The 14518-nt window shown below is 45.0% G+C and overlaps 1 protein-coding gene across 1 annotated transcript in view; it reads left to right on the forward strand.

Annotated features, from left to right (window-relative positions):
* The window catches only part of CDH1 (cadherin 1), an 82776-nt gene that overhangs the window by 46898 nt on the left and 21360 nt on the right, over nucleotides 1-14518 (forward strand). Inside the window, exons 3-6 of the mRNA XM_040442921.1 lie at nucleotides 11193-11410; nucleotides 13071-13214; nucleotides 13314-13469; nucleotides 14221-14365. Coding sequence (XP_040298855.1) covers nucleotides 11193-11410; nucleotides 13071-13214; nucleotides 13314-13469; nucleotides 14221-14365 — 663 coding nt within the window. The remainder of the gene's footprint in view (nucleotides 1-11192; nucleotides 11411-13070; nucleotides 13215-13313; nucleotides 13470-14220; nucleotides 14366-14518) is intronic.

Below are 14518 nucleotides of genomic sequence, written 5' to 3' on the forward strand. Positions count from 1 at the left end.
TTAAGACTATGGATTTCGGGGTTCAGTTAGACCTATATTAGAATTCCAGCCCTGCCGTTCATTGGTGTGTGATCCTGGGAGAGTCACTTAACATCAGTCACTTAACTGATAAAATTGACAGTGATCCTTCCCTTAGTGGTTGTGATAATATAAAGTACATACTCTACCTCTGGCCTGGCACAAAGGGAGCCCTTGAAGAGCCATTCTCCACCCACTGGGTGCTCTAAGCACCTGGGGAAGATTTAAAATATGCTCAGGCCTGGGTATTTTTAAAAAGCATCCCAGAGAATCCATGTGCAGAACATGTTAGACCCTGGTTGGAGATGATGTTAGAGATATTTTGGTCAAGGTGCTTTATTGCACACTTGAGCCCTTCCTGTTGCATTAGCAGCCAGGATCTAGTCCCCTACCCGAGGCCTGTGAGCTGCCTTTACCTGTGAGGCGTCTGCAGGAGCTGGAGGTAGGAGGGGTTCAGCTGCCTTGGAATTTGGAACAGAGTGCCCTTCCTGGCTGCAGGCAAACCAATAGAAAGGAAAAGTGGGCAGAAACTGTGGTGTGAGGGGGAGCCTTTTCTTTCTAATCAATAAGCAAACAGTTCCTGGAGTTGCCCAACCTGGCCACAGGAATGTTTCCTGGATTGCAGCCTGTGGGAATGATCAATTATCGCCTCTGTATTTAGTCAGGCGGTCGGTGTTTGTGTACTTAACATGCAGCCAGAAGCGGGGACAGTAAAGCTCCCAATTTAATGTGGAAGCCAGAGGGTCTGCCTCCCCATTCTCTTTGTTCTTTTTGAGGAAACCAAACAAGTTTCCCTCCCTCTGTCACGGAAGAAGTCCCTGCTCCACCTCTGCAACAAGCAAGGTGCCAGCTCCTGTTAGAGTGAAGTTCAGTGTTTGCACACTTCCCTTTTTTAAATGAATTGAGATGGGATTCCTTTTTGCCTGGTAGTGTCCACCCTGGAAAATGGAATCCAAGTCCTCGGGCTTATCAAGCTGAGCCACTGCAGCCCCACTAAGGCAGGAATATTGAGGTTAAACTGTGTGAGGTTTTATCAGTGGGTGCTGGCTCGTTTCTGAACTGTCCAGTGGAGGCCTGGAAAGGCAAAGGATTTAAAGCAGTTGTTTTTTGGCCTTGATATCAAAAGGATGGGGAGGCGCTCTGGCCCTTCTGGACTGGAGGAAGCAGGAGCCATTGCTGCCCATGTGGGATCCACATGCTAATGTCACTTTCTTTGCACTGGAAAGTCAGCCCCAGGAGGCCAGGGATTGTTTCCCTGTGTTCATGGCTGCGTCTTCAGTACTAGAACAGTAGGTGTTTGGTGGGTGTGCAGGGCTTGAGTAGCCCTGGAACTGTCCCCCACACTGCCAAATGGCTCGCTACCTTGCTTTGGTATGCAGCCGGAAACTGGGAGAAGCTTCTCAAATGCCCCTTCTGGAGGCTTTCCCAGATGCCCTTTATTAAATTGTCCCCTCCACCCTGGCCATTGCATAAAGCCTTGGAACCCCCTTACCTGCTTATTTTTCTCTCTCAACATTTTTCATTCATGACATTTGTTAACTGAATTGTTAATGACCTGTTCTCCACCAGAATGTAAGCCCCATGAGGGCAGGAGCCTTACTTTGTCTACTTGCTGTATTTCCCAGTCTTTAGAGTGTATTTCCCAGTCTTTAGATTTCCCAGGCAAAGAGGAAGGGCTCAGTAAATACTTGTTGAACCAAGAATCCTTAAAACAATCCCTCCAAGGAGATAGATGGACATCTCCATTTAGAGAACAGGAAAACCGGTGCTCAAGGGTGGGGGGGGGGGGGGCTCAAAGTAACTTGCCTACAGTGGCACATATGAAGCAAAGTGGGGATTTGAACCTGACTCAGTTTGACCCCCTTCACACAATGTACAACTATAAAACTGTGTGTAATTGGTTTTTACCACTTCCACAGTTGGAGTTGGTTTTAAAAAAAGAAAAAAGTGCCATTGATGATACTTTTTTATTCTGCTGATTCTGATCAGCATCCTTGGTGTTTGCTCTCCAGAGAACGAACAGGGCATTAGCCTATGAAGAAACACAACTGGGAAGCAAAAATCCACCACCAGAGTGACCCAGTCAGCATGAGTAACCTTAAAGCAGGGGAATCAAGGGTGCTGGGTCACCCCTTTATCCTTGCTGGCTCCCCTTTGGAGAGGAGGGGCCTGGGCTAATTGTTCCTTGATCTGTAACCTCACTGTTTTTTGTCCGTGCAATGATACCCTGCTCTCCACCTCAGTCTGTTTTATGGTTTTTATATTTTTAAGATTTAACTTTTAATCTCTATACCCAATGTGGAGTTTGAACTTACAACTTTGAGATAACAGTCATACACTCGACTGACTGAACCAGGCAGGCACCCCATTCCTCAATATGTTTTGATGGAAACAGATGTGAAGGAGCCTGCTCCTTAATTCCTACCCAGGCCAGGATCATTGTTGACGTCTGTTTTTAGGGTGTTAGTTAAATGAAGACACAGTCGGCGCTTGGGCAGCTGAGTCAGTTAAGCGTCTGACTTTTGCTCAGGTCATGATCTCTCAGTTTGTGAGTTTGAGCCCCACATTGGGCTCCACACTGGCCATGTGGAGCAGCTTGGAATCCTCTCTGTCTCTTCCTTTATCTCTCTCTCTCAAAATAAATAAATAACTTTCAAAATTTTATAAAAAATAAGAGGGGCGCTTGGGTGGCTCAGTCGGTTAAGCATCTGACTTCTGCTCAGGTCATGATCTTACAGTTCATGGGTTCAAGCCCCGCATCAGGCTTTGCACTGACAGCAAGGAGTCTGCTTGGGATTCTCTCTGCCTCTCTCTCTGCCCCTTCCCTGTTCATGCTCTCTCTCTCTCAAAAATAGATAAATAAACATTAAAAAAAAAAACCCCTTCATTAAAAATTTTTTTTCAATGTTTGTTTATTTTTGAGAGACAGAGACAGAATGCAAGCAGGGGAGGGGAGGAGAGAGAGGGAGACACAGAATCCAAAGCAGGCTTCAGGTTCTGAGCTGTCAGCACAGAGCCCAACATGGGGCTTGAACCCATGGACTGGGGGATCATGACCTGAGCCGAAGTCAGCAGCTTAACCGACTGAGCCACTCAGGTGCCCCCGCCCCCCTAAACCTGCACTTTAAAAATAAATAAATAAATAAAGACAGAGTCCACTTATTTATTACTTAGTTTTACAGTTTGTATGTATGTTTGTATTTTGTTTCAAGTTTTTATTTACATTGTAGTTAGTTAACATATAGTGTAATACTGGTTTTAGGAGTAGAATTTAGTGATTAATCACTTGAATGTAACACCCAGTGCTCACCACAAGTGCCCTTCTTAATCCCAACCCCCCATCCACCTCCCTCCATCAACCCTCACTTCTCTATCATTGACAGTCTCTTGTGGTTTGCCTCCTCTCTCTTTTCTTTCTCCCTTCCCCTATGTTCATCTGTTTCATTTCTTAAATTCCACATGAGTTAAATCATGTGGTATTTCTTTCTCTGACTTACTTCATACACTCTAACTCCATACACATTGTTGCAAATGGCAAGATTTCTTTTGATGGCTGAGTAATATTCCACGGTATGTGTACGCATGTGTGTATATGTGTGTGTGTGTATGTATATGTACACACACCACATCTGAGACTACTTATAATTTGTTCCAGGCAAGGTCGTGTCGAGAGGCCGGTAGCAAGAACGTGGTAGATTTCAGGAAAGTACACTTCCCACCCCTGAGATTCCATGGGAGCTGCCCATTAGCACGGGAGGTTGGGCGGGTGCAGGCACCCCAGCCGACAGCTCTCATGGAGCATTGCCACTCAGGTTTTATGGGCACAGGCTGTAAGTCATGCTGGTCCACTGGGAGTCCACGCTGTTTATCTTCCCCAGAAAAATGTTTGAGGTGTAAGCTAACCGATGAGAGGAACTTCGACTTATTTTAGCTCTGTAATGGTGTGACCCACAGCAGCACATTCTTGGATCTGAAATTTAAAACTTCCTCTTTCACTTGGCTGTCTGACTGTCCCTATGTTTTTCTGTGGTGCTGGGACTGAATTTCCAAGGCACAGCATTCCTTCAAGGAGAGAGAGGGAGTATATGTGTATAAGGGGAAGATGGAGACAGGGGACGCTTTCCTGTTATTACTGTTACTCTACCTGTCCTGTTCTCCTGTGGGAACTTGCTGTTCTCCATTCAGCTAGGAACTAGTTGCGCATAGCTTACTGATACTAAGGTGGTTAAGTCCTGAAGCTGCCTCAGACCACAGGTTCTGCCACTTCTTCTGCTATGTGGCTTAGCCAGGTGTCTCCACTGAGACTTCAGTTTCCTCATTTATTAGCCAGGCTGCTAAATTCCTACCACCCACGGCCAGTGTGTCAAGTAAGGCTATCGGGTTGCTCGTTCTTTTATAGCAAATGGACGCATACAGAGATGTCTAGGGGCTAAGAAGATCATCTTCTTGGTACAACTTGAATCTCAAATAGAGGCCTGATAGTCCTTTCCTTCCCGTTATTTATTTATTTATTTTATTTATTTAATGTTTATTTTATTTTTGAGGGAGAGACAGCCAGACACAGAATCCAAAGTGGGCTCCAGGCTCTGAGCTGTCAGCACAAGCCTGACGTGGAGCTTGAACCCACAAACCATGAGGTCATGATCTGAACCGAAGTCAGACCCTCAACCGTCAGAGGCACGCAGGTGCCCCTTCTTCCCATTTTTTAAACGTGCATTTTTTTTTCTTGCTGAGCGTGGGTGCTTAGTAAACCCATAATGTTGAGTAATTTTATGGACACCCATCAAAGGAAAGTGTTCCAGTATCACCCAGTGCATCAAAGAAAATGGAACCTAGAAAGAAATTTTACAGGCAGTGGTGTCCGTGGAGAATTACGGCTTTGTGATTGGAGTTAGAAACACCATGCCTAACCAGCAAAAAGAGGCTCCTACCTAGCAAAGTGGTAATATGTCTCTCTCCCTAGGATTTCTTTCATCCATCATCAGGTTAAACTTTTTGTCTTGTATCTTCAGTATTTAAGGTAGAAACCACAGTCCTTGGTTTGGAGATATGCAATGGCAACATGACCCCGCCCCGGCAGCTCCAGGGGCCTCAGGAGGCTCTTGATCTTGTGTGTGTGACTTTGTCTTCCTAAGGCTGAGTGCTCAAGTTCAAATGGTCCTTGAAATACATCTAAATGCAGGGTTCTATGATGTTGGCTGTGGGAAATGCGTTCCAATGAGAGAGAAACAATCCATAATGCATGCCTTTGTGTATAGTGTGGGGAAAACACTGCTTTCAAGTAGTTGCCGCTGAGAGATTGGGTTATCCCACTAGTTAGCAAATAACTCAACTATGGTTAGCTGGCTTGATTGTAGGTCCCTGTCCTTACATCTCAACATCTCCCAGAAATACATGAAGGCTTCTGAGACTGTCTGGTTCCACCCACTCACATTCCAGCTGTGGGGCTGGGTGGGGGTGGAAGAAGAAACGGAATCCTTAAAGCAGGACTGTTTGAGCCACAGTGGCAATTCCAAGCAAAGAATGTTGCTCAGTGCTCAAAGCCCTGCCCTGGACCAGAAGCTTTTCATGAACTTGGGTTTAATTTTTATTTGAACCTCAGTCACTTCTTCCAGGGTCCTCTGATTAAAACTACTACCTGGTGCCACGTGAGTTAGAAAATAGGGCCCTTTTAGGATAAATAGCCCACAAAAGTCACAATGTGTTAAAAATGCTTTTTAGGGGCGCCTGGGTGGCGCAGTCGGTTGAGCGTCCAACTTCAGCCAGGTCACAATCTCGCGGTCCGTGAGTTCGAGCCGCGTGTCAGGCTCTGGGCTGATGGCTCAGAGCCTGGAGCCTGTTTCCGATTCTGTGTCTCCCTCTCTCTCTGCCCCTCCCCCGTTCATGCTCTGTCTCTCTCTGTCCCCCCAAAAAATAAATAAACGTTGAAAAAAAATGCTTTTTAAAAGTCACTTTTCTTTTCGTCATTTTAAAAAGAATTCATTGTAATTCTGATGCACCATATAATATGTACAAAGATATAGAAGGAAAATATGTTTAAAAAACCAGAATCGGGGCTCCTGGGTGGCTCGGTCGGTTGAGCATCCGACTTCGGCTCAGGTCGTGATCTCACAGTCTGTGAGTTCGAGCCCCGCGTCCGGCTCTGTGCTGACAGCTCAGAGCCTGGAGCCTGTGCCTGTTTCAGATTCTGTGTCTCCCTCTCTCTCTGCCCTTCCCCTGCTCATGCTCTGTCTCTCTCCCTGTCAAAAATGAATAAACATTAAAAAAAAAAAAAAAAATCAGAATCGCCCCCTGCCCCCACTTCAACCACACTTTGAATCTTCCCCTCCCACCCAACAATTACCATTAGGCTCCTGGTGGGTAGAGTTGCCTACTGTTGGGGGATGTTTAAAGACTTTTTCTTCTTAATATGTATTCCTTTTTATTTTATTATTGCTAGATAAGCATGTCCCCATTTTGCAAATGGAAACAGTGGTGAAGAATGCTCACTTTGGAGCCAGACAGCTCAGCCCCTCCAGTCACAAGCATATAATTGAGGACAAAGAAAGCGGAGGTAGTGGTCCCTACCCCAAAGGGTGGCAGAAGGTGAGGAGGAATTACAACACAAAGAGCACAGTGCAAGGGTCTGGCTTGTAGAGAACACCATGAGGCCAGGCGGTTAGGAGCAAGAACTCTCAGACGGCCTGGGTTCCAGTCCCAGCTCTGGGCCTCACGGCCTGCCTGGGTTTGTTCCCCACATGTGAAAAGGAGTTCCGGAATGGAGTGAGTTAATATTTGTAAAGTGGTTAGAATGGAGCCTGACACTTAGTGTTCTACAAGTGTGTAAAAATATTAAGAGAATAGTAGATAAAAGGTAGTTGAAGCTATTAGTCGAGGCTGTGGTTTTTGGTGGTGGTGGGGATGATGTTATTGCAGTGAAAAGATGTCCACATCTAGAGATGGCCACCTGGGTTCTTGGCTCTTGTCACTGGGATTTTGGTTTCTAGACCAAATGACCAAATGACCAGTTTTAGGAAAGGAGGTCATCCTGACTTAAAGAACACTTACTTAATCCCTTGCTGGCTTTATGTTTATTTTTGTTTAATTTTTTATTATGGAAACGTTCAAATATACCCTGTCCTCATGGACTGATTCTCTTTTTCTTGTTTGAGTCCCCCATGCTGCCATTAGTGGTCACTGTGGCTCTGAGACATGGCCTGGTCCTTGTCAAGGTTGAAGCAAGGAGCCTTCTGAAGCTGGAGATTCCCTCATCTTTCTTGTAATTTCTGGTTTCTCAGCCCAGAGGATCAGATTGCACAGAAAGATAATGGGCCTTAATGAGCACCTGGAAATTCAGGTTGGGGCAGTGCACACTTCTTTGTCACTTCTCAAGGGGTGGGGCTTAGCCACCATTAAGACAAGATGACCCAAGCTGGTTAAGCTCCTTGGCTCAAAGTTATTTGCAGAACCATTTAAAAATGTTCAGGCTGCCGCCCTTGGCAAGTCCAGTCCTGCTTGTCCCAACTTTCACTGCCCAGATTTGGGCCAACTGGGGAAAGGAGTTAAATCCGTGCATAAACCAGAGCAGCTCTTGTCCTTGTTTCTGTGACAGCACCCCCCCCCCCCCCGCCCCCCGATCACCCCATTACTTCTGCTGGGATGGGTTCGGGGGAGGTAATTTGAAAAACATCTAGTTTGAGATGGAGATCCTATTTTAGACTTAAAAGGCAGTGTCTGCCCATCCTTCAAGGACTTTGCCTTTGTTCTTCTCATTTTTGGTTCCCCTGTTCATGTAGCACATACTTGGCTTCTAGCAAATACTTCTAGCTTGTCTACCCAAATGCACAGAAAAAATAATCATTATCTACTGCTCGCACTGCTCTTTCACTTGCAAAATGTGATCACATTTGCTGTCTTGGTTACTATTCACAAAAACCCTGAAGAGGTAGGCTCCATCAATGGTGGTATCCTTCATGTCCCAGTAGAGAAAACGGAGGCCCAGGGGGCTTAAGCATATTGTTTAAGGCCACTCAGCAAGAACATGGTGGAATCTGGGTTTATTATCTGGTCACAGATAGTAGATATAGAGCCAGCCTATAAGGCGAGGGTAGAGGTGGGACCATGGCTGTGATTTTTTTTTTTTTTTTTTTTTTTTTGTATAAACCTGGAGGACGGGGGGTGGGTGGGTGATTATTTGAAGGACCCTGTTCCCTTCCTGTGAACTATCTTTTTGTTTGGCTGGATAGCGACTCCCAGTTACTTGTACAAAGTGGCCCCAGATTTCTGTCATCCCTGGATTCTAGCTAGGGGGCAAAATAAACCAGGGCCTTAACAGTCTCTTCGGGGCAAGGGAACGCGGTCATAAGACTAAGTAACTCAGGGTAAGGGCCAGTCCCAACTCTGCTTTCACTAAGGATAGGATGTCAAGCAATTTTCTTAAGCTCTCCAAGCCTGGATTTCTTCATCTTCTGAATATCTTCATCTTCAAAATGGAAATGATCATGGTGTTCACCCACCCACACCAGTCAGGTCTTATTTTCTCTGGAAAGGGTGTGGCTGTTGGCTTCAGAAACATTTGCAAGGGTGGCCCCTGGTGGAAGAAAATGAAAACTGCAGCCCAGGAATTAGGGGTGGCTTTAGGACTTTGTGGCAGAGACGTGATCCTCATGAATGTAGAGGTGTCTAGCCTTGTAAAATAGGCTCGAGCAGGAGTTTTTATAAAATATCCATTTGGACAAAGTAAAAATTACACTAGAGAAATGAAGGGGGAGTATTTGAAAGGGATGAAAACAGGCCACCTTGAGAAGTTCCCAGAATGAGCTGCTTTATCAGCTGTTCCCTGTGTCTAGCTGGCTCTTGAGACAGGTTTCTACAAGACTGTCTCCTTCAGGTCTCTGCTCAGCCACCTCCACCTCAAGAGGCTTGCTCTCATCATCCAGTAATAGTTACGCCTTTCTGAATCCCCCTCTCCTCTGATCACTCTTGTATTACTCTCTTTAATTCCTTTCTGTCTAGCATTTATCACTTCCTGGGATGATTGATTTCTGTATTTGTCCATGTTTTCCCCAACAGTTTAAGCTCAGTGAGGAACAGTGCCTTGTCTGTCTTGTCTACAAGTTTGTCCTTAGAGCTCAGCACAGCTTCTGGCATAGAGCTTGGTGGAAACCTGTAGCATGAGCCCTTTAGGACATTTTTCACCACCAGCGTCACCATCTTTGGGTATTGGTGGTCTTTAAGTTTTAATACCTTAATAGCTATGAAGTTTTAAGTAGACTTTGGAAGTCATTGGTCATAACATTCCCCCACCCAAGTAGTCCTTCCCTGTCTTTTGCATTTGTCTTGCTGCCCTGTATGATCAGGTTGAAGACTTTCCTGTGCAACTTTCATTATCTCCCCTGACAATGATCAGTTTCTCTTCTGCATCAGATTGAAAGCAGGTATTACCTCTCTATGCCTGAGATAATAAAAATAGAATTAGCACTCAACAAGTATTTACAGTTATCAATGTCTTCTGTGGGATACTCATGAGGGTTGAATACATGATTAACCAAAGTCACATTTGTTTTCAAAAACTTAATTGGACAGACATTAATATAGTGCTTATTATGTGCCAAGCACATAGAGATGTAACTTAAGTCAACCCTAGGGGCACCTGGGTGGCTCAGTCAGTTGGGCGTCCAACTTCGGCTCAGGTCGTGATCTTGCAGTCTGTGAGTTCGAACCCCGCGTCGGGCTCTGTGCTTGGAGCCTGGAGCCTGCTTTGGATTCTGTGTCTCCCTCTCTCTCTGACCCTCCCCCGTTCATGCTCTGTCTCTCTCTGTCTCATAAATAAATAAATAAATAAATAAATAAACAAACAAACAAACAAACAAACAAACAAACATTAAAAAAACAAACTTAAATCAACCCTAGTAGGTAGTTGCTTTTATTGCCTTCATTCTACAGATGGGTAGACTGAGGCACAGGGAGATTAATTTGCCCAAGGTCACAAAGCTAATAATAAGCAGAGCTGGGACTTGAACCAGGTAGCCTGTTCCAGAGTCCATATTCTTTAGAGAGAGTGAGTGTGAACGAGGGAGAGGGATAGAGATAGAGGGAGGGAGAGTCTCAAGCAGGCTCCACGCACAGCTCAGAGCCTGACCCAGAGCTTGATGCCATGACCCTGGGATCACGACTTGAGTCAAAATTAAGAGTGGGATGCTTAACCATCTGAGCCCCCCAGGGGGCCACCCCCCAGAGTCCGTACTCGTTATCATCATGCCATGTCCCTCTCTCATTGTTTGCCACTGGTTTTGAAATGTCAACATTTATGTATTTATTTAAAATGTTTATTTTATTTATTTTGAGAGGGGAGGGAGGGAGGGAGGGAGAGAGAGAGAGAATGAATGAATGAATGAATCCCAAGCAGCCTTCATGCTGTCAGTGCAGAGCCCAACTCAAGGCCCAATCCCACGAACTGTGAGAGCATGACCTGAGCTGAAGTTAAGAGTCAGATGCTTAACCAGATGCTTAACCAAATGAGCCACCCAGGCTCAGTTACCCCACCTGCTACTTAAATGTAGACTCTGCAATGTCTCACTGTACCTTAGTCTCTAACTTTTGGATTCAGCAAGCATTCTGTCTCAGTAATCTTAGTGGTCTGTTTTTATATTGTCAACAGCCAACTGAAGGAGAGGTCCCTTTTGTTATTGAAAAGAAGTTACTTTCTAGACAGGTCACTGTTTGTAGTTTACAAGTAGATAAGAAAGAAAATCAGGGGCGCCTGGATGGCTCAGTCGGTTGGGCGGCCGACTTCGGCTCAGGTCATGATCTCGCAGTCCGTGAGTTCGAGCCCCGCGTCGGGCTCTGTGCGGACAGCTCGGAGCCTGTGCCTGTTTCAGATTCTGTGTCTCCCTCTCTCTGACCCTCCCCCATTCATGCTCTGTCTCTCTCTGTCTCAAAAATAAATAAACGTTAAAAAAAAATTTAGAAAAAAAGAAAGAAAATCAGACCACAATGAACAGTCTTCCTGTAATTGTGAAGAACATGATGATAATATTGACTACTTTGGTATCTTTGCTGTTCTGTCTCCAGACGATGGCTTGTTTTGCGTGAGTCAGGCTTTTGGTGGGTGAACCACGTTTGCTTTTTAGAGAAGGAACACTCATGTCTTTAATCTGCCCCGTTTCCTAATCGCTGTGACGTGTGCCCTGCAGTGAGTTTTGAAGGATGCACCGGTCAACCAAGGACAGCCTATTTTTCTGATGACACGCGAATCAAAGTGGGCAGCGATGGTGTGGTTAGCGTCAGACGGCCTCTGCAGCTTCATAAACCAGAGATGAGTTTTCTCGTCCACGCCTGGGACTCCAGCCGCAGGAAGCTGTCCACCAAAGTTACGCTGAAGGCAGCAGTGCGCCATCACCGCCACCATCACGTACGTTGGAGCATTTCTTGGAAGTTCACCATTGTTTTAGTCCTCTGGCTAATGCAGGTTCCCTAGCCTTGGCACCATTCACATTTGGGGCTGGATGGTGTTCTGTTGTGATGTTTAGCAGCATCCCTGGCTGTAGCCCACCAGATAGATACCAGCAGCATGCCCCTAGCTGTCATAACCAAAAATGTCTCCAGACAGCCAATGCCCCCCGGGTTGGAGAATCACCTCTAGTTGAGAACCATTGGTCTAACTGAACTAATCATTGGGAATTTTTTTGAGTAGGTGGGGGGAGGGATCAGCCGGAATGATGGCGCAGTGTAAATATCTGTATTTTCTGTGGGAAGTGTAGAATAGTGGGTAAGAGCATGGACACTATCTGGGACTGAATCATAGCCCTGCCACTTACTGCCTGAATAGATATAGGAGAGTTACTTAACCCCTCTGTGCTTGAAATTCCTTATCTGTAAATGCAGATAATAATGAGTGCCTGAATTAATACATGTGAAATGATATAACTGTGCTAGGCATACAGTAAGTACTCAGTAATTGTTAACTGTCTTTTTCTTGGAGGGAGAATGAGCAGGAGATCAATCCTCTGATCATTTTATTTTACTCTTTGTGTTTCTAGTGGGGAGAGTCTTGGGAGGGGAAGAGAAGACTCAATGGGAAACATTTTTTTTTTTAAGTTTTATTTATTTATTTTGAGAGAGAGACAGCGTGAGCAGGGGCAGGGCAGAGAAGGAGGGAGGGAGGGAAAGAGAGAGTGTGTGTGTGTTATTGGGTATGTGAGTAACTAATATGTAGGAATGCAGTACTGGGAAGGATTTCTTATCTCATGTCTGTCTTGTGCATTTTGAAACAAATTTGAAAAGCCAGGAAATAGTGCTTAAATCACATTTGGCAAACAGTGATCAGTGATTATGTGGGGAGTGGGAGATGGAATTGTCCTCTGGAACCTTTACAGTATTATGGTTAATCACTTTAAAGCACTTAAACAATTTGGAAGAAACTTTGCTTCCATCTTCAACTATCTTATTTCCCTGTGTGTGCATAAAGCTATCTTTATCACATATGAAAACTGTTCAATACAAGTCTCAAAGGGCGTTTTTGGTTCCCATCCCAACAGCTTTAGTTAGAACAAATGGAAACTCAATAGATAAAACAACACAATGAGGTTAAAGAATTTGTATTGATCACAAAGTAGTTCTTAGCACCAATTCCTAAAACTTACCTCATCTTGGCTGATAACTCCACTTTGGAGGCCTATACCCCAAGGAAAAACATAAAAGAAAATTGAAACACTTGAATATCCAGTTGTTGAATAAGCTCTGATATTACATCATCAGAGTGTAATGTTCTTTTAAAAACAACAGGTATAATATATATAGGCTTGAAATAACTTGCAAAATAATATCAAACTCTCAAATGTATAGTTGTGTATGCATACTGGTTACTTGAACTCTGGACATTAGAAGGATCAAAAGAGAATGCCATCTTTATTATATGGCAGAGAGGTTCATTGGGTTGTGTTTTGTTATTAAGTTAAAATCATCAACTGTCCTCAGAATGCTGGAGATGCTGGCTGGGTAGGTGGAACTGTTGGGCCTGTATCATTTCTCCTGAATTACCTGATTTTGTTCTTCATCTCCTTTCCTTTTAGGACACTCTCTCCGAAACCCAGACAGAAGTGCTCACATTTCCCAACTCCCAGCATGGTCTTAGAAGACAGAAGAGAGACTGGGTTATCCCTCCTATCAGCTGCCCAGAAAATGAGAAAGGGCCATTTCCTAAAAATCTGGTTCAGGTAGAGAGCAGGAAGTTCTTTACTTCTCTGGGAGCAATTTGTCAGAGAAGAACTAAGAAGAAAAAGGGATAATGCTGTTTCTTTCTGTTTGGTCTTCAGATCAAATCTAACAGGGACAAAGAAATCAAGGTTTTCTACAGCATCACTGGCCAAGGGGCTGACACACCTCCTGTTGGTGTGTTTATTATTGAAAGAGAAACAGGATGGCTGAAGGTGACGGAGCCTCTGGATAGAGAACAAATTGCCAAGTACATTGTGAGTATCTCTCAGAAGCCTGTTAATAATGGGGTCCTATCCTCCCAAAATTTTTTGGTCAACCCATGTTGGATCCCTAGATCTGGTGCTCTGGACATGTGAGGCTTAATTTGATAGCTCTGTACCTGTTAATAAAGGGAGATGACAGGAGAGCTGGGGAAAAATTGGGGGGTGGGGGAGGGGAGCATTAATATTTTCTTTGTTAGGAATAAAGAGAGGAGAGTCCTTATGCATGAGTTAAGACCCAAGGTAGCAACTTACTCTTGGGGCCAAAAGTCCCTGACCCAGAGGAAGAGGCCAGTGATGACATTGGGGAGCAAAAGCCATTCTTAGACCTTGGTATCAGAGTAAGCTTGGAGAGCTGAAGGGTAATGCATTGAGGCCAAATGTAGAAAAATCTGGGGAGACACTAGACTGGAGCAGTCAGAGCAAACATTAGCCTGCTGGGAATGAATCAGAGTGTTTTAGGGTTCTACTGTTTTCTCCTAGGCCTGGCTCCCCAGCCCTCCTATGGGAAATGGGAGCTCTGACCTGGTAGCTGTGTTCTCCAGCCCGTGAATCTTTACATATCATGCCCTCAAACATTGTCATGACACCACTGAAGCAGCAGCACATGTCCGAGAAAAGTTCTCTGCTAGGGTGTCCTTCCTTGGGTCTTGGAGAGTGGGAGGGGGGGTGGAGGCCGTCACATGACTCCTTCCCTTTCTTCCCCCTGGTTGGGACCCACGTAACCTTCACTTGGCTGTTTCAGCTGTACTCTCATGCTGTGTCTTCAAATGGGCATGCAGTCGAAGACCCAATGGAGATTGTGATTACGGTGACAGATCAGAATGACAACAAGCCCGAGTTCACCCAGCAGGTCTTTGAAGGTTCTGTCATGGAAAGTGCTCTTCCAGGTATGGCCAATACATAAGGCGCGTAGTTCCCAGAAAGACACTTAGATTCTTTGGACTTAAAAGTGTTGGGGCTGGTGTTTGGGGTCAGGCCCTTCATAGCGATAGAACTTCTTTAGAAGCTTGCACCATGTGTGTAAAACATCCTTTCTACAG

Source organism: Herpailurus yagouaroundi, unplaced genomic scaffold (genome assembly GCF_014898765.1).
Source record: "Herpailurus yagouaroundi ecotype Mexico unplaced genomic scaffold, PumYag 190, whole genome shotgun sequence".
Taxonomy (NCBI): Eukaryota; Metazoa; Chordata; class Mammalia; order Carnivora; family Felidae; genus Herpailurus; species Herpailurus yagouaroundi.